The sequence below is a fragment of the Pseudophryne corroboree genome, chromosome 1, assembly GCF_028390025.1.
Source record: "Pseudophryne corroboree isolate aPseCor3 chromosome 1, aPseCor3.hap2, whole genome shotgun sequence".
Taxonomy (NCBI): Eukaryota; Metazoa; Chordata; class Amphibia; order Anura; family Myobatrachidae; genus Pseudophryne; species Pseudophryne corroboree.
In genome coordinates, this window is record NC_086444.1 from 895,910,565 (window position 1) to 895,935,683 (window position 25,119).

A 25,119-nucleotide genomic window follows, 5' to 3' on the forward strand; every position below is an offset into this window, starting at 1 on the left:
ACAGTTTTCACGCACTTTTCAATCCAAAGATCAAATGAACCAGTTGTATATAAAAAAACATTGTGGGTATAAGCAAAGCCCACAATTTAAAATTCACAGCCAGGGATCTTTTAAAAAGTTTTTCACAAAATTTAATACAACACATAAAACACATAAAATGGAAGAAATGCAAGCGTACAGGATAACAGAGTATGACAAGCTTATCTATCCATATCAGGAATAAGATACATCTGATTTTCCATAAGTGTCCAAATGAATGGTAAAAATTCAAACGTACAAGAAATAAATATTAACAAGCTTATCTGTCCATAAAAGAAGTTCAGGTGCATCAGTTCCAACGCGTTTCGTCAGTAATTAGACTTCATCATATTTACTGACTTTCACTTAAACTTACATATGACTCACACACCTCTCTCACACACACACGCCTCTCACAAGCCTCCTTCACTTAAACACACACACCTCACTTACACACACACACCTCACTTAAAAACATGCACACACAAAACAGTGCTGTCAACATTTATTAAATACCCCCCAGCACCCCCCTTCCCCTCCCACTACTAACACCCCCCAGTGCAGCTTGAGGCAAGTGCTGCCAGTGCCTACCTGCTGCTATCAGCCCAACGGAGGAACAGAGATGAACAGAGAGCTTCACTGAGGGAGGAGATGCACTCTGTCTGGAGCTCCCCTTAGCTGCAGCCAGAGTCAGCTCTGTATATATGACGAGGAGGCAGCTTCCATGTCACTGGCACAGCTCCTCCGCAGCGAACGATTTAGGCTGCAGAAGGTAATGGGGAAGATGTGCCCCCTTGAGGTCAGGAGCCCGGCGGCAGCCGACTCCACTGCCTCCCACAGTTCCGCCACTGTGCAGAGCCACCTCTAGTTTCTTAGGGATTCTGTGGCAGTGATCTTCTTCCTGGTGTGGGCACAGAATTTGGGAGAGGGACTGGCACTGGGTGGCACAGAACACTGCTCCAGCACTGGGTGTGTTCGTGGTCTGAGTGCCCAATCAGTGCACCAGACCAGGTAGCAGTTAATCAGCAAGAAGAGACTAGCATCTTAAAACGAGGTGGAGTAATGTATGATTAGAAAGCTCAGTTCTGTCTCTTACTGCTTATATTATGTATGTATGTATTTATATTATGTGACATTTAACCTGTTCCTGTCAACTTAAGCTAGTTACACACTGGCTGATCTATCGTCCATTCTATTGAACGACCGATATATTGCGGGTCCGATGGCCAGTGTGTACGGGTGATATGTCTGTAAACTCTGTCATTCACAGACCTATCACGTCTGCCCTGCTGCACAGCCAATAAGCCAATGGACAATATATCGTTAAATATATTGGCACGTGGGTGTGTGTGTACGGGTGGTTGGCCGACTGCCCGTACATAAGCTGCAAGAGCTGGTGGTGACTGACAGCTGAACTGGGCGGGTGTGTGTAAATGCCCACCCAGTTTGTGACATCAGTCCCCGATGGATCGGGCGGTGTGTATGCACAGCACCCTGCCCGATCCGGATTTAGCTATACCTGCAGATAAATTGATCTGCAGATATATCATTAGGTGTGTAGCACAGAGCCGGCCATAGGCATAGGCAAACTAGGCAATTGCCTAGGGCATTTGATATGCCTAGGGGCATCAGCAGCTTCTGCTGATTAAAATGATATGCAGCATGCCTATATTCTGTTTGTAGAATTTTATATGCAGATACAGCCACAGTCTCACACAGTATATAGGCACGCTACATATCATTTTAACCAGAAGAAGCTGCTTGTGCATCCTAGCAACATAGCAATGCACATAAGCTGCATTTTCATAAGAAAAAAGGTGCCCGATGTTAGCATTGAGGCAAGATTTATGAGGACACATCTGTATCCAAGCAGAGGCAGAGGTCACAGGGTTAGTGGCAGTGTGAGTGCTGTGTGCATGTGAATGAGTTGGTTGTGCAGTAGTGTTCAGAATATGTGTAAGGAGCATTATGTGTGTCATGTAAAAATGCATTAATAATGTGCAACATATGTGTAAGGGGCACTGTGTGTGTCATTATGTGTATAAGGGCATTAATAATGTGTGGCATATGTGTAACAGGGTACTACTGCATGTGTGTCATGTGTATAGGGGCACTAATTATGTGCAGTCATTATGTGTATAAGGGCATTAATAATGTGCGGCATATGTGTAAGGGACATTATGTGTAAATGGGCATTAATAAAGGTTGTCATAATGTGTAAGGCGCATTATGTTTATAAGGACATTAATAATGTGTCTCAGATGTGTAAGGGGCATTACTCTGTGGCATTATGTGTATAAGGTGCTCTACTATGTGGCGTTGCGTATAGAAAGGGCACTACTGTGTCGTCTAATGTGAATAAAGAGGAATAGGGTGTGGTGTAATGTGAATAATGAGCAATTCAGTGTGATGTAATGTGAATAAGGGGCTCTACTGTGAGGAGTAACGTTTATAAGGTAAAGTGATACTACTGTTGGATGTAATATAAATTATGGACACTATTGCATGATCAAATGTGAATAAAGTTGCAGTACTGTGTGGCGTAATTGGAATTGGGGTTACTATTGTCTGGCCATGCCCCTTGCCAGCAAAAACACACCCCTTTTTGGGCTGAGCACCAAATGTGCAAACTGTTCCAATTTTAAAAATGGGGGGTACAAACACCAAAATAAGGACTGCTGTGGGTGAGGGGTGATGGTGCTGGGAAAGAGGTGCAAGGTCAGAGGCGGAACCAGCGGTGGTGCTAGGGGGCGCCAGCCAAAATCTTGCCTAGGGCATCATATTGGTTGGGGCCGGCTCTGGTGTAGCGTGTACCCAACAAGACTATGCCATAGACCATCTACAGTATAGTGTTAATTAATAATGGTGTATTACATACACTGCCAAGTGTATACGGAGGTAAATATGTACAGTACATAAATGTCCTGGGCTGGTACTAGGTTCTTCTGACTCGATCTAATGCTCCACATAACATGGGTTGTATTGTATAATGCACAGGTTCTCAAACTCGGTCCACAGGACCCCACACGGTTCATGTTTTGCAGGTCACCTGTAGATTTAAAAAATGTGACAGTTGGTGATGCACAGTGCACCTGCTGGGGGACATGGAAAACGTGAACTGTGTGGGGTCCCGAGGACCGAGTTTGAGAACCACTGGTATAATGGGTCTAACCAGGGGCGGCTCCAGAGCTGGGGCTGCAGCACAGTTCAAAATGCAAATGGAGGAGCCATACCTGCTGCCAGTGTGTCCCAGCAGCGGAGTTTGGTGGCATTTGAAATGGCAGTTGGCGGCTAAACCCTATTTACATTTGAAACTGTGCTGCAGCCCCACCTCTGGATCCGCCACTGGATCTAACATCTGAAAAAAAAGGGTCTAGCCCCACTGTCACCAGCCAAGTTAAGGCTGGTGAGGGCCCCGGGTATCAAACATGTTGGGGCGCTACTACTAAAATTGCAAAGACACCCCACTGAATGCGCACGCGCTTACACAGACATGCACACTCTCTCACACACACACTCACAGAGCAGCATCAGCTTGGCCAGCGACAGCAGCGGCTCAGTCAATTTCTCGCGGGCTAGTGAAAGAAAATCTTGCAAGACACTGACTTGCCGACGGCTTGTGTTACTTACTGTACACGAAGCTCCTCGGCGGCATCTGAAGGAGACTGCTCCTATTTAAAAGCAGTCTGTGGGGGCCCCGGGATGTCGCCCCTCCCTTAATCCAGCTTTGCATGGCCTAATTACAGAGGCTTAGCCATGCTCCGTCTAAAAAAATCTTGAAAAAACTCATTGTTTGTGAGCCACGGTGCAACGCTAACCTGTACCGGGGTGCTGTACGCCCCACTGATTGCTAATACCCAATGCAGGCAGAAGAGACTGCTGCACTCAGCAGTTGCCTCCCTAAAACCACTGTAGCCCAATATACAGAAGCTTGTGCTGGGCTGAAAAGAGAGGCTGCAGTTCTGCAGGCTGACAGGTAAAAAGGGGGGAGGGGGTGCATATCCAGGCCCTGCCAGACCCTTTAAACATGACCTTGCTGGATAATTAGTACCTGCTCCCCCTTCCTCTCTCGGTGCCACTGACTGCCACATTGCATACCTCCCAACATGACCCTCTTCAGGAGCGACACAATGCTCTGCTCCTGGACTTCCCTCTTACTTTATTAATGACTTCACCTGTGCTGAAACACCTTTCTTATCCATGAACCTGTTCAACACAGGTGCAGACAATCATATATTAAGAAAAAAGTCCAGTAGCAGAGCATTATGTTCCCTCCTGGAGAGGGTCATGTTGGGAGGTATGCACATTGTACTGTGATTATAGGCCTAGTATATGGCTGAAGTATTTTATACATTACAATTTACTTGAGGCGGACTGTACCTTCAGTGCTAATTATGCTCCCTGAATATTCTCAGTGAAAAATGGGGAGCACCACATTTTTTCTCTCTAGTTATACAGTATATAACAGATGACAGAAAAAAAAATTCTAAATTTCTTTATTGATTTTCATTAAGAGAGTACAATAAAAACACATGTACGAAAAGATGCAGTAAGGTAAACAAAAAACATAACGTCATTTTAAAGTTTACATGGCTCTCCCCACATGCCATCACTGATAATTGAAATGGATAGATGGCATAAAACAGATGCAAACACAATTTGTAGCAGTCATGGCAGAATTGACAAACCAATTAAAATGATCATTTACATTTTTGGGAATGTGATCTATTTAGGTGAGCAACTCTTTTGTTTCGCTACAACCCTCAAATGCAAATAGACAGTATCCTGTTGATACATATAACATCATTAGTTAAATGTTTTAAAAAATGTATCTTCCTGTCTTTGCCACATGCAACCTCTCTCAACTGTTACATGTACCTTTATTTTTCTATTACACATGGCATTTTATTCAAAGCGATAATGATAAATAAATAAAGGAATATATAATTTACTATTTACCTACTACAGTTAACATCCATATGATTTTAACTACCCTTGTTCTCCCCTACTGCAATGGCTTGTTGCAGTGAGGTTCCACAGCTTATATGTTTCATATATTTACAAGCTGGCAGCTGTTTCACACCAGAAACACATAAAATGTAAGTATGGTGTAAATAGAATAATGTGTTTTTCTCTCTCTCTCTCTTCTAGTATTCACATTCTTTGAAGTGTTTTGGAAAAGTGACAGATGTGCTGCAATGGTTACATAAATTATTTGGCTTGCCCGGAATGAGATGCTAATTCCTATTTGTTCCCTGACGCTTCTTTACAACATTCAGCCCAGAATGAATTATATCATGAAATTTCACAGACATTTTCAAAGAACAATCCTCCTGCTTGCCACTTTTTGCATGGTAAGCATTGTAATTTCTGCATACTATTTGTACACTGGTTATAAGCAAGACAATGACATTTCCGAAGCATCGATGGAAGTAGAGTGTGGCGATATTGAATCTCTACCGTATAAACTGCTAGAACAGAAAACTGGAAAACCATCAGTTTCATTGTCAACAGATACCATAATCTTGGTTTTTATAGAGAGTCAATACTCTCAACTTGGTCAAGACATTATTGGTATTCTAGAATCAAGCAGATTTAAATTCCATGCAGAAATTGCTCCCGGAAAAGGTGACCTCCCGCCGCTAACAGAAAATCACATTGGAAAATATGCACTAATTGTATATGAAAACTTTATGAAATATGTAAACATGGACACATGGAATAAGGAACTTCTGGATAAGTACTGTCTCCAGTATGGAGTTAATGTTATTGGATTCCTTAAAGGCATGGAAAACAACATTCAGACTTTTCACTTAAAGGGCTTCCCATTTATGTTACACAATAATATGGCTGTCAAAAACTTTTGTATTAATCCCAAAGCACCCTTACTTCATATAACGAAACCTTCAAAAACAACAAAAGGTGCTTTGCTTGGAAATGAATGGAATGTTTTTGAGGTAAATCACTCATCTTACCAACCCATAGTTTTTACAAAAGTAAAAATGCCTATTGGTGTCCCACCCCAGCTGTCTAAAATGTCCTTATTTGCCACAGTTATTCATGATTTGGGACTTCATGATGGAATTCAAAGGATCTTCTTTGGCAATAACTTGAATTTTTGGCTGCACAAGCTAATTTTTGTGGATGCTCTATCTTTCCTCTCGGAGAAGAAATTTACCCTGTCTCTTGAAAGGTACATCCTTGTGGATATAGATGATATTTTTGTGGGTAAAGAAGGGACCAGAATGAACATCAATGATGTTAAGGTAAGTCTTACAGTCATTATTCTCTTTCTTATTTCCAGTTGATATACTTTGTACAGTATAATGAATTGGCTCTCCAGTTTTTTAATGAGCAATTTATTACAATCTATTATATCACACAATTACTGTAAAATATTTTAGTTTATATAAAAACAGGACAGTGTAGGTACTGTATAACATGTATACATGGAATAAAACATACATTGTGGCAAAGGTTACAATAATAATAATAATAATAATAATAATAATAATAATAAAAGAAATTACTGTATAGAAACTAAATGTGATTATTTAGTAATTGTTAATGTATATCAATAGCAATAAAAAAATGATTTACATTTTATTTAACACAGAGCCATCAGATATTATGTATACATCACTCCACACATCATGCTGTAAAAAATTATTTGCTCTGATTTAATATTGGTTTATTATTTAAACTCTAGTTTTCAGTTTTTTCTGTAAACGAATTAAATGAATGACAGATCACATCATACTGTGCAGTAATTATAGATTTTTATATTAAATCATCATTTACTCCATCATATTTCAGAAAGTTCCCATGTGACTTTTCAGTGTGGATGACTTTTACATAAAATTGTGCCAAACCAAATTTCGCAATTAAAACTTTTTTAGTGCAATTACAAATGAATGATACTATTTGGCTACTTTAAGAATTAACGTGATATACCGCAGGACTAGGTTGTTTTGGAGGCTTCAAAACAACCATAATCACAGGTTGAAACAATTCTAAAATGTGCTACAAACTGCATATATGTATTCAAATTTACCTAAATGCCAATGATCATCACTACAGTCAAATTTAATTATGTAATGATGGTGCTAGAAGTGGGTGAAGAGCGAGAGAGTCCCTGAGCCTAGAAGCAGCCATGGTGAATATTTTAAAATGTAATTTGACAGTGAGAGATAATGGTGTAGAAATAATAGAAGAAGGAATGGAGAATCCACCTAGGAACACATTGAGAAATAACAGTTTAACATTTTCTAAATATAGAGAAATATAGCAAACTAAAAATATAGACTGTAGCAAAGTGTGAGTTTGAGGAGTGATTATTAGAAGCTGAATATAGGACAGATTGTAGAAGGCAAAGCTGACAAACTGATAAAGGAAGATAATGCAGTAGTGAAAGTGACATAAAATGACCCGTGCATGAGCGTTTTAGCTGTGTGAAAACTGCAGATGTTATCACCAGAGCTCTTACAAAGATAAAATTGATTTATTTTAACACCTTCAGGTTCATTTGTTTTCTTAAGACACACCATTATACTTTATGTAGAATTGGCAACATGCATCTCTTTACACCTAGAGAGGCAGATTGAGGGTAGAAGGGTGGACAAGTGAAGGTCAATACAGTAAAGACATGTTCACGCAAGTACAACTCAATTATAGGTGATATGTGAGTGTCATAAGGTGTATTTGTTACTGGTTCTGGTGGGTCTTGGAACATTATGCCATCATGATGATGTCTCTCAGCAGCGCTATCTAGCGGCTTCTGAATGGCATTGACTTATCCAGGTGAGGAGTTTTATTAATTGGCATTGTCACTGTATTATATAAACCTGTGACTATCTATTCTTATTAAGTATGTGTATTTTCCATTTGGAATGCTACAAAAAAATGTTTTTATTTAATTTCACTTGACTGTGTTTGTATTTAATTACAAATAAAATATAAAGCGTAGGTATCATGTATTAATAATACCGCAATGTGAATGTCACTGTATTTCATTTTTAAATTGCTTACAAAAAGGGTAATATATTTTACCACTAATATTATCAAGCCATATCTTTATGGTATCCGTGAGCTTTCTCTATATTATCACTACATTAATGTGAGAAATACAAATGTGTCATCATTCATCTTTGCTGCAGTCATGACAAACAGCCTCCTGGCACGCCAGGTCACATGAGAATCTTCTAGCGTTTGGTGCCTTTTTGCCAAAACCGCATTCTTGGTCACAAAACACAATGCAACTAGTATGCACGAGGAGACTGTACTGATGAATTTGATAGTTGACACTAGAATATCTGTGTGTGACTGAGTTACTAAGGGGTCTATTTACTAAGCCTTGAATGGAGATAAAGAGGACGAAAAAAAATTACCAGCCAATCAGCTCCTTACTGCCATGTCACAGGCTGGGTTTGCAAAATGACAATTAGGAGCTGATTGGTTGGTACTTTATCTCCATCCACTTTATCGCCATCCAAGGCTTAGTAAATAGACCCCTTAATCTGTACACAAAGTGCTACAATGTAGCAGCCACAGTTTTTTTTCCAATACAAATTCTGTTCTGCTCCATATACAGACTTGGTCACACACAATATACAAGTGTCACATATCAAATTAATCAGCACAGTCTCCTCATGTATCCTAAACATGACATGGTGGCTCACTCAGGCCAGGCATCTCTCACTAAATCTTGCATATTTAGGCTAGATGTATGTGGACACATCTGTAAGTATACACAATTGCGACACCTTATATTCGCCTGGGGAAAATAGACTTGAGTTGAACAGAAACACAGCATACAGTATGTGTCTTTTTCTTATGTATGTTCTGGCAGTAGCACTGAGAGAGGGGGTGGTACTAATTACCTGGGCCCAGGTCTGATGGATGGAACTTAAAATACATTTTTTTCTGCATTTATTTCAAAGGGTCATGACCACACCTCCTGTGATTAGGCCACACCCCCTTGAAAGTACCTGGGCCCAGCCAGGCTCAGTATTGCCCTGTGTTCTGAGCCTATATGCATCCAACTATAAATGAGCCCTATCGTATTAAAAAAATGGTTTTAAAAAAATATGCCTTAAACAGTATACACATATAGTATTATTGAAACTGTACTAAAACAGCACTCAGCTTCAGAGGTATGTACTGTATACTGTATATGTAGCCTATAAAACAATTTATTTGTCTGACTTGATGTAGCATCAATGTCTTTCTAATTACATTACACGCCAGGGCAACAAAAATAAAAAGACTTGTAAGAAACCATTTAGCACAGTCACAATATTGTTTATTAGATTCCATTTCTTCACATCTGGTTAATGACCTTTCATGTTAATCTATGTAGAAGTGTTCTTTGCTAGGCTATTCTCAGGCTGCCGTCTGAATCAATTTAAAAGCCAAAGCAAAATTGGCAACTCAGACACAAAACAAAAGATCCATATTTGTCAAAGTGTAAACAACAATATTCTAGCTTTTGTAGTGTTATGTTGTTTTTGGAAGCAAAGTGTTATGAGCTCTGAAGATTACCCTGTCTGTAAGGCTCCCACAGCGAACATCTGACCTTTTGCATGGATGTAGTGTAGACTGTATGGAAACCGATAGCTGGTCTTGGCTCTATGATCAGCGTTTAGTACTACAGTAGATCCAGTGATGAAAAGCTGTTTGCAGAAAGGACACTATAAAAAGCCAGTGCCCCTAGCAATACTCACAAATACAATGGGATATTGCATTATTTCCGTGCACAAATTGAAAGAAAAAAAAACATACTGTATATTGTATATTAAGTAATGTACCTCTAAAAACTACAATATTCTCTTTATTTATAAGAATAAGTAGAAAAGATGTACAGTTAATAAAGAAAGACGTGTTTTGTCATTATTTCTGCTCTATTGTTATATTATTTTTATAGTAAATATAATTTCAGCATAACCATTTCTGAATTATAGAACTTCATTTCCAGTGCTCCCTAATATTCTTAGTGCAAAATGGAGAGTGCCATATTCTTCTCCCTAGTTATACTGTTACAGATGCCAGGAATGTCATTATGGAGTTTGCATGGCTCTCCCCATATTCCACCACTGATTATAGTTACATTTATAGATGACATAAAACAGATGCAAACACAGTTTGTAGCAGTCATGACAGAATTGATAAGCCAATTAAAATAATAATTTACATTTTTGGGAATGTGATCTTTTTAGGTGACCAACTGTTTTGTTTAGCTACAATCCTCAAATGCAAATTAGCCGTGTCCTGTTGATACACATAACATCATTAGTTGAATAAAAAAAATATGGATGCTCCTCTGTCTTTGCCACACGTAGCCTCTATTATGTACCTTTTACTTCTCTACTTACACATGGCATTTTGTACATCCCCCCTCCACTTTCAGCCATTCAGGTGGGAGCCTATAGAAGCTGCTTTATGTGTCACTGTGCAATAATAATGATAAGCATACTGATTATATGAACAAGTCAATCATTGCTATCAGTGTCGCTGCTATGGGTAATGCTTACTCAATGAATAAAACCCTAAAATAAATGACCCTGGGGCGGTATTAATATTGGCGATGACAATGAAGTGCTCCCATTCTGACTATTGCTCTTCCATGTCGTGACCACTAATAACCCAGATTTTTGTTGTTGTACCCCATAGATGTTGCTATACCTTAATTATTGGCAAAGGGGCTGATTCTAATTATTGGTATCCGGCACTGGATAGAGTCAAAAAGTAATTCTGCCTGTGCAGACAGGACCCCAACCAGCATCAGATCATAATCAGCTTGCCCCCCCAGCTTTGGCTGCCAACAGACTTCTAGTGGCTAGATAACCTTCTGCCTGCCATATCTATCACACATAATCTGGGGTCGGGCAGAAGGTTAGGAAACCAATAGATTCTATTGACAGTAGAGTCTGAGGGGCAGGCTCATCATGATCCAACGCTGGTCGTGTCCTGTCTGCTATGCTGCTATTGTTCCCAGCTAGTTCCTGTTGACTTCACACTGACAGTGGGTCCCGGTTGGCAGTGTTGGGCAGTGTTTGGGGGAGCTGTTGCTGTGGCTCCCATAGTTCAAATTTGGTTTGTGTTGCAGCCTCCCTACAGCAACCACCACTAGACGGCAATGCTCTCTCTATGAGGGTACTAATCCCCTTCTTTGCTAGAGGTGCTCAAACCCCTATATATACCCCTGCTGGGGCATGTGCCGATGCTAATAAGATGATTGTGGCAGTTTGTGTAAAATCTATGGGCTTCTCATTTGCAGATGCACAGACCCCCGCTTTAGCTGAATAGATTCTCAAATTAGCATTAGGTAGTAATTAGGCTTTCCCGGCTGCCTGCAACTACAGTCACTATGGGGCATATTCATTATCCTTAAAATGTAAAAATTTCTACCCTCCTAATGTACTAATTGTGACATTCATCAAACTCAGAAAAAGCATTTTTTTTGTGAGTTTGAGAATCTGCCATCCAGAGATTGCGAACAGCCCCCTAATCCCTTCACAAGCTGCCATTTACATGGCAGCTTGTGCAGCAGAGGAGGGAGAGGGGGTCTGCAGCTGCAGTGTGAATTCTGCAGCCTGACTGCCCCCAGTAATAAAGTGCTAGTGGTGGGGGGTAGAGGGGGCCACGGCTGCAATAATCCTGTCTGCAGCCAAGCGACCCTGGCAATTAGGAGCCACCAGTGCTGATAGTAGGGTGGTATAGGGTGGTACAGAGTACCATAAATAAATATGGTGGTGGTACGCAGTACCACCAGCCCACCACTGGGGCATAATTTATAAGGGGGATTTTTGAAAACAGTGTCTGTGTGTGGCATAATATGTAATAGGCATTACAGTGTGTGGTATAATATGTAATAGACATTACAGTGTGTGACATAATGCGTAATGGGCATTATGGTGTGTGGCATGTGTAATGGGCATTACGGTGTCTGGCATAATGTGTAATGGGCATTACGTGTGTGGCATAATGTGTAAGGAGCATTACGGTGCGTGGATCTTGGCCGCCGGCCACCCATACTACACCCATGTGGTATAATATGTAATAGGCATTACTGTGTGTGCCATAATGCGTAATGGGCATTATGGTGTGTGTCATAATGTGTAATGGGCATTACGGTGTGTGGCATAATGTGTAATAGGTGTTACGTGTCTGGCATAATGTGTACGGAGCATTACGGTGTGTGGTATAATATGTAATATGCATTGCTGTGTGTGCCATAATGTGTAATGGGCATTACGGTGTGTGGCATAATGTGTAATGGGCATTACGGTGTGTGGCATAATGTGTAATGGGTGTTATGGTGTCTGACATAATGTGTTATGCGTGTTACGGTGTGTGGCATAAAGTGTAAGGAGCATTACAGCGTGTGGCATAATGTGGCCTTGCCCACTAAGAAAAAAAATTCTACTTGCACCACTGGGAGCCACCCACAGTGATCAGCAACCCGGCAATACTGGGGGGCGGCCACTGCACTCTCACTTTTTATTTTTTCGAAAGTGATAGTTTTCTTATGGGGCATCATCATGAAAAAATTGTGTGAGAATACAATGAGAATTGAAGACTAAATATTGTCATTGCACAATTTTTTCATGATGAATATTCCCCATTGTGTGAGACTGAGAATCTTGCCCAATGTGTGCAAATGCACATCACTAATAAGTGTTAAGCCCCCTTACAATGTAGAGATGTTGATAGCTGAGAATAACTAAAAGCTGAAAATAAAGTGTCAAAATAGATGAGGTTCTTTGCAATATAGCTGGGGTTCTGTGATGTAAGACTGGAGGTGTTAGTTGTGTATGGCTACATACCGGGGGAAAAGAAACAAAGCTGCTACCTTGCCTGTGGCACCTTTTTGGTCTTAGGCTAACCCTTCTCTGGTGATGTGCGTGTATGTATGTGTAGGTATGTAGTGAGTTGGGACGTAAGCTGAGAATTCTAATCACATGTATATATAAAAAATACAGTTAGTGCTGCTCCTCATGACTGCAAATCTGTACATACCACACTGCATCTTGCAAAATGAAGGTATGAGGTATTAGGTCATACTTTCATTTTGTTTTTTTGTTTGTTTACATTTTGCTGGGTCACCTGCAAAATATAAGCATGTATTGAAAGGATGATGGGGTAACACAACAGCAGATGTACAGTATCTGCTGCCATTTCCCTGTTTCCAATCACAATAGCAGCCCCTATAAATTTCTATGAAAGCTGGTATATTGTGAAAATGACCATGCTCTAGAATGTGAAGCATTCTGGAGCTTAGTCCGGGTAGCTAATGTCATATTTACATGGTGTTCTATAGGCTATATTGGCTAATGTCCACCCCGGTAATGGCCACTTGCCCATGCACAGTAACGTATCAGAGTCCTGTGGCTCAAAGTAAAGTGATTACTTTACACATTGTATATCACACACAGAATATAACAGCATAACATTTTAATCAGCAGAAGCTGCTTGTGCATCCTATGGCATTATATTTAGAGATGAGCGGGTTCGGTTTCTCTGAATCCGAACCCGCCCGAACTTCATGTTTTTTTTCACGGGTCCGAGCGACTCGGATCTTCCCGCCTTGCTCGGTTAACCCGAGCGCGCCCGAACGTCATCATGACGCTGTCGGATTCTCGCGAGGCTCGGATTCTATCGCGAGACTCGGATTCTATATAAGGAGCCGCGCGTCGCCGCCATTTTCACACGTGCATTGAGATTGATAGGGAGAGGACGTGGCTGGCGTCCTCTCCATTTAGATTATAAGAGAGAGAGATTTACTGGAGCTTAGGACTAGGAGGAGTACTGTAGAAGTGTAGAGAGTGCAGAGAGTTTACTAGTGAGTGACCACCAGACAGTGCAGTTTATTTAATATATCCGTTCTCTGCCTGAAAAAAGCGATACACACAGTGACTCAGTCACATACCATATCTGTGTGCACTGCTCAGGCTCAGCCCAGTGTGCTGCATCATCTATATATATTATATATCTGTCTGACTGCTCAGCTCACACAGCTTATAATTGTGGGGGAGACTGGGGAGCACTGCAGTGCCAGTTATAGGTTATAGCAGGAGCCAGGAGTACATAATATTATATAGTGAGTGACCACCAGACAGTGCAGTTTATTTAATATATCCGTTCTCCTCCTGAAAAAAGCGATACACACAGTGAATCAGTCACATACCATATCTGTGTGCACTGCTCAGGCTCAGCCCAGTGTGCTGCATCATCTATATATATTATATATCTGTCTGACTGCTCAGCTCACACAGCTTATAATTGTGGGGGAGACTGGGGAGCACTGCAGTGCCAGTTATAGGTTATAGCAGGAGCCAGGAGTACATAATATTATATAGTGAGTGACCACCAGACAGTGCAGTTTATTTAATATATCCGTTCTCTGCCTGAAAAAAGCGATACACACAGTGACTCAGTCACATACCATATCTGTGTGCACTGCTCAGGCTCAGCCCAGTGTGCTGCATCATCTATATATATTATATATCTGTCTGACTGCTCAGCTCACACAGCTTATAATTGTGGGGGAGACTGGGGAGCACTGCAGTGCCAGTTATAGGTTATAGCAGGAGCCAGGAGTACATAATATTATATTAAAATTAAACAGTGCACACTTTTGCTGCAGGAGTGCCACTGCCAGTGTGACTGACCAGTGACCTGACCACACTGACCACCAGTATAGTTAGTAGTATACTTATATTGTGATTGCCTGAAAAAGTTAAACACTCGTCGTGTGACTTCACTTGTGTGTTGTTGTTGTTGTTTTTTATTCTATAAAAATAAAACTCATTCTGCTGACAGACAGTGTCCAGCAGGTCCGTCATTATATAATATATAATATATACCTGTCCGGCTGCAGTAGTGATATATATATATTTTTTATATCATTTATCATCCAGTCGCAGCAGACACAGTACGGTAGTTCACGGCTGTGGCTACCTCTGTGTCTGCACTCGGCAGGCAGTCCGTCCATAATTGTATACCACCTAACCGTGGTTTTTTTTTCTTCTTTATACATACATACTACTACGACATCTCTTTATCAACCAGTCTATATTAGCAGCAGACACAGTACAGTACGGTAGTTCACGGCTGTGGCTACCTCTGTGTCTGCACTCGGCAGGCAGTCCGTCCATAATTGTATACCACCTAACCGTGGTTTTTTTTTCTTTCTTCTTTATACATACATAGTTACATAGACATCTCTTTATCAACCAGTCTATATTAGCAGCAGACACAGTACAGTACGGTAGTTCACGGCTGTGGCTACCTCTGTGTCTGCACTCGGCAGGCAGTCCGTCCATAATTGTATACCACCTAACCGTGGTTTTTTTTTCTTTCTTCTTTATACATACATAGTTACATAGACATCTCTTTATCAACCAGTCTATATTAGCAGCAGACACAGTACAGTACGGTAGTTCACGGCTGTGGCTACCTCTGTGTCTGCACTCGGCAGGCAGTCCGTCCATAATTGTATACCACCTAACCGTGGTTTTTTTTTCTTCTTTATACATACATACTACTACGACATCTCTTTATCAACCAGTCTATATTAGCAGCAGACACAGTACAGTACGGTAGTTCACGGCTGTGGCTACCTCTGTGTCTGCACTCGGCAGGCAGTCCGTCCATAATTGTATACCACCTAACCGTGTTTTTTTTTTCTTTCTTCTTTATACATACATAGTTACATAGACATCTCTTTATCAACCAGTCTATATTAGCAGCAGACACAGTACAGTACGGTAGTTCACGGCTGTGGCTACCTCTGTGTCTGCACTCGGCAGGCAGTCCATAATTGTATACTAGTATCCATCTCCATTGTTTACCTGAGGTGCCTTTTAGTTGTGCCTATTAAAATATGGAGAACAAAAATGTTGAGGTTCCAAAATTAGGGAAAGATCAAGATCCACTTCCACCTCGTGCTGAAGCTGCTGCCACTAGTCATGGCCGAGACGATGAAATGCCAGCAACGTCGTCTGCCAAGGCCGATGCCCAATGTCATAGTACAGAGCATGTCAAATCCAAAACACCAAATATCAGTAAAAAAAGGACTCCAAAACCTAAAATAAAATTGTCGGAGGAGAAGCGTAAACTTGCCAATATGCCATTTACCACACAGAGTGGCAAGGAACGGCTGAGGCCCTGGCTTATGTTCATGGCTAGTGGTTCAGCTTCACATGAGGATGGAAGCACTCAGCCTCTCGCTAGAAAACTGAAAAGACTCAAGCTGGCAAAAGCACCGCAAAGAACTGTGCGTTCTTCGAAATCCCAAATCCACAAGGAGAGTCCAATTGTGTCGGTTGCGATGCCTGACCTTCCCAACACTGGACGTGAAGAGCATGCGCCTTCCACCATTTGCACGCCCCCTGCAAGTGCTGGAAGGAGCACCCGCAGTCCAGTTCCTGATAGTCAGATTGAAGATGAAGATGTTGAAGTACACCAGGATGAGGAGGATATGGGTGTTGCTGGCGCTGGGGAGGAAATTGACCAGGAGGATTCTGATGGTGAGGTGGTTTGTTTAAGTCAGGCACCCGGGGAGACACCTGTTGTCCGTGGGAGGAATATGGCCGTTGACATGCCTGGTGAAAATACCAAAAAAATCAGCTCTTCAGTGTGGAGGTATTTCAACAGAAAAGCGGACAACAGGTGTCAAGCCGTGTGTTGCCTTTGTCAAGCTGTAATAAGTAGGGGTAAGGACGTTAACCACCTCGGAACATCCTCCCTTATACGTCACCTGCAGCGCATTCATAATAAGTCAGTGACAAGTTCAAAAACTTTGGGCGACAGCGGAAGCAGTCCACTGACCAGTAAATCCCTTCCTCTTGTAACCAAGCTCACGCAAACCACCCCACCAACTCCCTCAGTGTCAATTTCCTCCTTCCCCAGGAATGCCAATAGTCCTGCAGGCCATGTCACTGGCAATTCTGACGAGTCCTCTCCTGCCTGGGATTCCTCCAATGCATCCTTGCGTGTAACGCCTACTGCTGCTGGCGCTGCTGTTGTTGCTGCTGGGAGTCGATGGTCATCCCAGAGGGGAAGTCGTAAGCCCACTTGTACTACTTCCAGTAAGCAATTGACTGTCCAACAGTCCTTTGCGAGGAAGATGAAATATCACAGCAGTCATCCTGCTGCAAAGCGGATAACTGAGGCCTTGACAACTATGTTGGTGTTAGACGTGCGTCCGGTATCCGCCGTTAGTTCACAGGGAACTAGACAATTTATTGAGGCAGTGTGCCCCCGTTACCAAATACCATCTAGGTTCCACTTCTGTAGGCAGGCGATACCGAGAATGTACACGGACGTCAGAAAAAGACTCACCAGTGTCCTAAAAAATGCAGTTGTACCCAATGTCCACTTAACCACGGACATGTGGACAAGTGGAGCAGGGCAGGGTCAGGACTATATGACTGTGACAGCCCACTGGGTAGATGTATGGACTCCCGCCGCAAGAACAGCAGCGGCGGCACCAGTAGCAGCATCTCGCAAACGCCAACTCTTTCCTAGGCAGGCTACGCTTTGTATCACCGCTTTCCAGAATACGCACACAGCTGAAAACCTCTTACGGCAACTGAGGAAGATCATCGCGGAATGGCTTACCCCAATTGGACCGTCCTGTGGATTTGTGGCATCGGACAACGCCAGCAATATTGTGTGTGCATTAAATATGGGCAAATTCCAGCACGTCCCATGTTTTGCACATACCTTGAATTTGGTGGTGCAGAATTTTTTAAAAAACGACAGGGGCGTGCAAGAGATGCTGTCGGTGGCCAGAAGAATTGCGGGACACTTTCGGCGTACAGGCACCACGTACAGAAGACTGGAGCACCACCAAAAACTACTGAACCTGCCCTGCCATCATCTGAAGCAAGAAGTGGTAACGAGGTGGAATTCAACCCTCTATATGCTTCAGAGGTTGGAGGAGCAGCAAAAGGCCATTCAAGCCTATACAATTGAGCACGATATAGTAGGTGGAATGCACCTGTCTCAAGCGCAGTGGAGAATGATTTCAACGTTGTGCAAGGTTCTGATGCCCTTTGAACTTGCCACACGTGAAGTCAGTTCAGACACTGCCAGCCTGAGTCAGGTCATTCCCCTCATCAGGCTTTTGCAGAAGAAGCTGGAGACATTGAAGGAGGAGCTAACACGGAGCGATTCCGCTAGGCATGTGGGACTTGTGGATGGAGCCCTTAATTCGCTTAACAAGGATTCACGGGTGGTCAATCTGTTGAAATCAGAGCACTACATTTTGGCCACCGTGCTCGATCCTAGATTTAAAGCCTACCTTGGATCTCTCTTTCCGGCAGACACAAGTCTGCTGGGGTTGAAAGACCTGCTGGTGACAAAATTGTCAAGTCAAGCGGAACGCGACCTGTCAACATCTCCTCCTTCACATTCTCCCGCAACTGGGGGTGCGAGGAAAAGGCTCAGAATTCCGAGCCCACCCGCTGGCGGTGATGCAGGGCAGTCTGGAGCGACTGCTGATGCTGACATCTGGTCCGGACTGAAGGACCTGACAACGATTACGGACATGTCGTCTACTGTCACTGCATATGATTCTCTCAACATTGATAGAATGGTGGAGGATTATATGAGTGACCGCATCCAAGTAGGCACGTCACACAGTCCGTACTTATACTGGCAGGAAAAAGAGGCAATTTGGAGGCCCTTGCACAAACTGGCTTTATTCTACCTAAGTTGCCCTCCCACAAGTGTGTACTCCGAAAGAGTGTTTAGTGCCGCCGCTCACCTTGTCAGCAATCGGCGTACGAGGTTACATCCAGAAAATGTGGAGAAGATGATGTTCATTAAAATGAATTATAATCAATTCCTCCGCGGAGACATTGACCAGCAGCAATTGCCTCCACAAAGTACACAGGGAGCTGAGATGGTGGATTCCAGTGGGGACGAATTGATAATCTGTGAGGAGGGGGATGTACACGGTGATATATCGGAGGGTGATGATGAGGTGGACATCTTGCCTCTGTAGAGCCAGTTTGTGCAAGGAGAGATTAATTGCTTCTTTTTTGGGGGGGGTCCAAACCAACCCGTCATATCAGTCACAGTCGTGTGGCAGACCCTGTCACTGAAATGATGGGTTGGTTAAAGTGTGCATGTCCTGTTTTGTTTATACAACATAAGGGTGGGTGGGAGGGCCCAAGGACAATTCCATCTTGCACCTCTTTTTTCTTTTCTTTTTCTTTGCATCATGTGCTGATTGGGGAGGGTTTTTTGGAAGGGACATCCTGCGTGACACTGCAGTGCCACTCCTAAATGGGCCCGGTGTTTGTGTCGGCCACTAGGGTCGCTAATCTTACTCACACAGTCAGCTACCTCATTGCGCCTCTTTTTTTCTTAGCGTCATGTGCTGTTTGGGGAGGGTTTTTTGGAAGGGACATCCTGCGTGACACTGCAGTGCCACTCCTAGATGGGCCCGGTGTTTGTGTCGGCCACTAGGGTCGCTAATCTTACTCACACAGCTACCTCATTGCGCCTCTTTTTTTCTTTGCGTCATGTGCTGTTTGGGGAGGGTTTTTTGGAAGGGCCATCCTGCGTGACACTGCAGTGCCACTCCTAGATGGGCCCGGTGTTTTTGTCGGCCACTAGGGTCGCTAATCTTACTCACACAGCTACCTCATTGCGCCTCTTTTTTTCTTTGCGTCATGTGCTGTTTGGGGAGGGTTTTTTGGAAGGGACATCCTGCGTGACACTGCAGTGCCACTCCTAGATGGGCCCGGTGTTTGTGTCGGCCACTAGGGTCGCTTATCTTACTCACACAGCGACCTCGGTGCAAATTTTAGGACTAAAAATAATATTGTGAGGTGTGAGGTATTCAGAATAGACTGAAAATGAGTGGAAATTATGGTTATTGAGGTTAATAATACTATGGGATCAAAATGACCCCCAAATTCTATGATTTAAGCTGTTTTTTAGGGTTTTTTGAAAAAAAACACCCGAATCCAAAACACACCCGAATCCGACAAAAAAAATTCGGTGAGGTTTTGCCAAAACGCGTTCGAACCCAAAACACGGCCGCGGAACCGAACCCAAAACCAAAACACAAAACCCGAAAAATTTCAGGCGCTCATCTCTTTATTGCATCTAAAACACAAAACTAGTTGCTCTGCGCTACCAAGTTACGTGGCACTCGCGTTATGTGTAATGCGGCTTTGTAGCGTATGGAGCAAAGTTGTAAGATGACACATCTGTAGATAGTTATATAGGGGGACACAGGGATAAAAAGTACATATTCAACAGGCTTTGTGGACATGGGAAATAAGGCATAACTATAGTAATTGTCACAGACCTCTCATTTCTTCACAACCAATGCAACTTCACTTTACTGGCGCCTGCTTCTCTCTGTATCCTCCGGGGTCCAGAGGAAAGGTAAGGGGCTGCTTTTTCACATTTCCCCAGTGGCTGCTAATGTCTGCAGACGCTTGGTGAGTAGTGCTGCCGGGCTGACTGATCAGCAATGATCAGCAACATGGCATGGAATGGGGATATAGAGGGAAAATATTTATAACCATTGGATATCCAGGTCCACGTTGTAAAGGAAGCCGAAAATTGGTTTATTATAATAATTTTTATTAATTGTTTTATATTGTACATATTATTAACGCCCACTTTATTGTCATTTCTTGTATCCTGCAGTATTCCAGAGTTTGCTCAGCCTTGCTTCACTCTCTGACCTAGGGTTTGTTGTGAATGCTAGTTTCCAATCTGCAGCACCTTCCCAGACTGATTGCACAGGTGCACAGACTTCAGATCCCAGCAGTGTTCTCAGACCAGTCGTTAACTACTTGTGTGCCTGAGGTTTATTCAAGTTCCTGTGTGCAGTCTATGATATTCCCTGACATTGCTGCCTTCCATGATTTCCAGCTGATCTCTTCTCCAACCTAAGTCTCTGTTCAGCCAGCCAGCTTTTTTTGCAGCCAATCACAGTCCGATAGGAGGTTTAAAGGAAGTAATCTGGGCCTGTGCAACTAGTCACATAGTGTTACAAGTGAACCTGTATTTCTTCTTTGTGGCACTATCAGGCCCAGCATATCCTCAGCCAGTAACCAGTCTGGTCCTGCATATCCTCAGCCGGTAACCAGTCCGGTCCTGAATATCGTCAGCCAGTGACCAGTCCTGTCCTGCAAATCCTCAGCAAGTAACCAGTCTGGTCCTGCATATCCTAAGTCGGTAACCAGGCCAGTCCTGCTGTATTCCTCAGCTGGTAGCCAGTCTGGTCCAGCAGCCTCTCTTCAGTGGGTAACCAGTCTGGTCAAGCTGTATTCCTCAGCAGGTAGCCAGTCTGGTCCAGCAGCATCTCTTTAGCCGGAAGCCAGTCCGGTGCATCTGCATTCCTCAGCCGGTAGCCAGTCCAGTCGCATCTCTTCAGCAGGTACCCAGTCTGGTCCAGCTGTATTCCTCAACCGGTAGCCAGTTCGGTCCAGCTTTCTTCAGCCGGTGACCAGTTTGGTACATTACCACTGCGTGGTTCATAACCTTGAACTCCTATCAAAGGCAGTTCTCACTACTACCCAAACCCCATGCGAAAGAGCTATATTCAGCCTCCTCGACTCCAGCTCCAAGCCTCAGACCCTACACATCTCATCACCTGACCCAGATAACCTTGTGCACAAAACCATGACAGGGGCTGCTTGGGACTGCAGCATTAACATCTATAACTGTTGCCCCTGGCTGCTCTGCCAGTTCAAGGAGAGCAGCACTCCTGATGGACAGCAGTACTGCAGTGGATGCGGTTCGTGACACAAGGTGGGGTAAATAGGTCATGTTGTCATGTTTCTAGCTCCCCCTTCTTGCTTTCATTGTGGTCTTTGCAGCCAGTTACTGCTGAGGTTTCCATATTCATCACGTAAGATCTCAGTTTTAATGTTCTTTTTTATTTTAGCGAGTATTTGCTGCACTGTCCACACCATTTCTGATCCATCTGATTTTACAGGTGTTGAGGATGTAGAAAGATTGGTGCTAGCTTGTATTATCAAATATGGAAAGCCAGTGATCCTGCCGTAAAATTCCAGTAATCCTGCCGTAAAATTCCAGTAATCCTGCCGTATAATTCCAGTGGTACTGGTGTAATTACAGTAATCCTGCCATATAATTACAGTAATCCTGCCATATAATTACAGTGGTACTGACGTATAATTCCAGTAATCCTGCCGTATAATTCCAGTAATCCTTCCGTATAATTCCAGTAATCCTGACGTATAATTCCAGTAATCCTGCCGTGCAATTCAAGTGGTACTGTCGTATAATTCCAGTAATCCTGTCATATAATTCCAGTGATCCTGCCATATAAATCCAGTGATCCTGCCGTATAAATCCAGCAGTACTGCCGTATATGTCCAGCGGTACTGCCGTACATGTCCAGCGGTACTGCCGTATATGTCCAGCGGTACTGCCATATAAATCCAGTGATCCTGCCGTATAATTCCAGTGGTACTGGCGTATAAATCCAGTGATCCTGCTGTATAATTACAGTGGTACTGGCGAATAATTCCAGTAATCCTGCCGTATAATTCCAGTAATCCTGCCATATAATTCCAGTGATATTGGCGTATAATTCCAGTAATCTTGCCGTATAATTCCAGTGATCCTGCCGTATAATTCCAGTGATCCTGCCATATAATTCAAGTTATCCTGCCGTATAATTCCATATAAATCCATATAATTCTGTATATGTCCTGTCCAGTGGTGCTGCCATATAAATTCAGTGGTGCTGTCCTGTGCTGTATATCATTTATTCCAAATAAAGGGGTTATTCATATTTAGTCAAAATAGTATTTACAGGGTTTGCCCTGTGAGGTGTAGGGGTATGCTCTCCTGTGCCGCATATTGTGTTATATAACTCCAGAAAAATAATGGAGAACAAAACTTTGGAGGATAAAATAGGGAAAGATCAAGAAACACTCCCTCTTAGTGCTGAAGCTGCTGCCACTAGCCATGACATAGACAATGAAATACCATCAACGTTGTCTGCCAAGGCCGATGCCCAATGTGATAGTAGAGGGCATGTAAAATCCAAAAAGCCAAAGTTCAGTAAAAAGACCCAAAAAAGATTTTTAAATAGTCTGAGGAGAAACCTAAACTTGCCAATATGCCATTTAGGACACGGGGTGGCAAGGAACGGCTAAGGCCTTGGCCTATGTTCATGACTAGTGGTTCAGCTTCACATGACTATGGAAGCCCTCATCCTCCAGCTAGAAAAATTATAAGAGTTAAGATGGCAAAAGCACAGCAAAGAACTGTGCGTTCTAAGATGGTATCACAAATCCCCAAAGAGAGTCCTTGTATGTCGGCGGTTGCGATGCCTGACCTTCCCAACACTGGATGGGAAGAGGTGGCTTCTTCCACCATTTGCACGCCCCCTGCAAGTGCTGAAAGGAGCACCCACAGTCCAGTTTCTGATGTTCAAATTGAAGATGTCACTGATGAAGTTCACCAGGATGAGGATATTGGTGTTGCTGGCACTGAGGAGGAATTTGACAATGAGGATTCTGATGGTGATGTGGTTTGTTTAAATGAGGCACCAGGGGAGACACCTATTGTCCATGGGATGAAGAAGCCCATTGTGATGCCTGGGCAAAATACCAAAAAAGCCACCTCTTTGGTGTGGAATTATTTCTCCACAAATCCGGACAACAGGTGTCAAGCCATGTGTTGCCTCTGTCAATCTGTAATAAGTAGGGGTAAGGATCTTAACCACCTAGGAACATCCTCCCTTATACGTCACCTGCAGGGCATTCATCAGAAGCCAGTTTCAAGTTGTGAAACTTTGGGTAAGAGCGTAAGCAGTCCACTGATACCGAAATCCCTTATTCCTCTTGTACCCAAGCTCCTGCAAGCCACACCACCAACTCCCTCAACGTCAACTTCCTCCTCAGTCAGGAACATCAGTAGTCCTGCAGGCCATGTCACTGTCAAGACTGAGGAGTCCTCTCCTAACCGGGATTACTCCAGAGGATCCTTGAGTAGTATGCCTGCTGTTGTGCCGCTGCTGTTGTTGCTGCTGGGAGTCAATCGTCATCCCAGAGGGGAAGTCAGAAGACCACTTGTACTACCTCAACTAAGCAATTGACTGTCCATCAGTCCTTTGTGAGGAAGATGAAATATGACAGCAGTCATCCTTTTGCAAAGTGGATAACTGAGGCCTTGACAGCTATGTTGATGTTAAACGTGCGTCCGGTATCCGCCATTAGTTCAGTGGGACTTAGAGAATTGTTTGAGGTACTGTGTCCCTGGTAACAAATCCCATCTAGGCTCCACTTCACTAGGCAGGCGATACCGAGAATGTGCAGAGACGTTAGAAAAAGTGTCCTCAGTGTCCTACAAAATGCAGTTGTACCCATTGTCCACCTAACCACGGACATATGGACAAGTGCAACAGGGCAGACTAAGGACTATATGACTGTGACAGGCCACTGGGTAGATGTATTGCCTCCCGCAGAAACAACACAGTAGCGGCACCAGTAGCAGCATCTTGCAAACGTCAACTCATTTCTTGACAGGCTATGCTATGTATCACTGCTTTCCATAAGAGGCACACCACTGACAACCTCTTACGGAAACTCAGGGACATCACTGCACATTGGCTTACCCCAATTAGACTCTCCTGGGGATTTGTGATATCAGACAATGCCACCAATATTGTGCGTGCATTACAACTGGTCAAATTCCAGCACGTCCCATGTTTTGCACATACAATTAATTTGGTCGTGCAGAATTTTTTTTAAATGACAGGGGCATGCAGGAGATGCTATTGGTGTCCCGAAAAATTGTGGGCCACTTTCGGCATTCAGCCACCATGTGCTGAAGTCTGGAGCGCCATTGAGCACGCCTGAACCTGCCCTGCCATCACCTGAAGCAAGAGGTGGTAACGAGGTGGAATTCAACACTCTATATGCTTCAGAGGATGGAGGAGCAGCAAAAGTCTTTCAAGCCTATACATCCACCTACGATATAGGCAAAGGAGGGGGAATGCACCTGACTCAAGTGCAGTGGAAAATGATTTTCATCTTGTGCAAGGCTCTCCAACCCTTTGAACTTGCCACATGTGAAGTCAGTTCAGAC

At 43.2% G+C, this 25,119-nt stretch overlaps 1 protein-coding gene across 6 annotated transcripts in view; it reads left to right on the forward strand.

The window, feature by feature from the left end:
• The window catches only part of LOC134916465 (bifunctional heparan sulfate N-deacetylase/N-sulfotransferase 3-like), a 474,893-nt gene that overhangs the window by 134,874 nt on the left and 314,900 nt on the right, over positions 1-25,119 (forward strand). For all 6 annotated transcript variants that reach the window (XM_063920216.1, XM_063920218.1, XM_063920214.1 and 3 more), the window contains one exon: positions 5,170-6,284. In XM_063920216.1, the coding sequence (XP_063776286.1) occupies positions 5,253-6,284 (1,032 nt within the window). In that variant the 5' untranslated portion in view covers positions 5,170-5,252. The remainder of the gene's footprint in view (positions 1-5,169; positions 6,285-25,119) is intronic.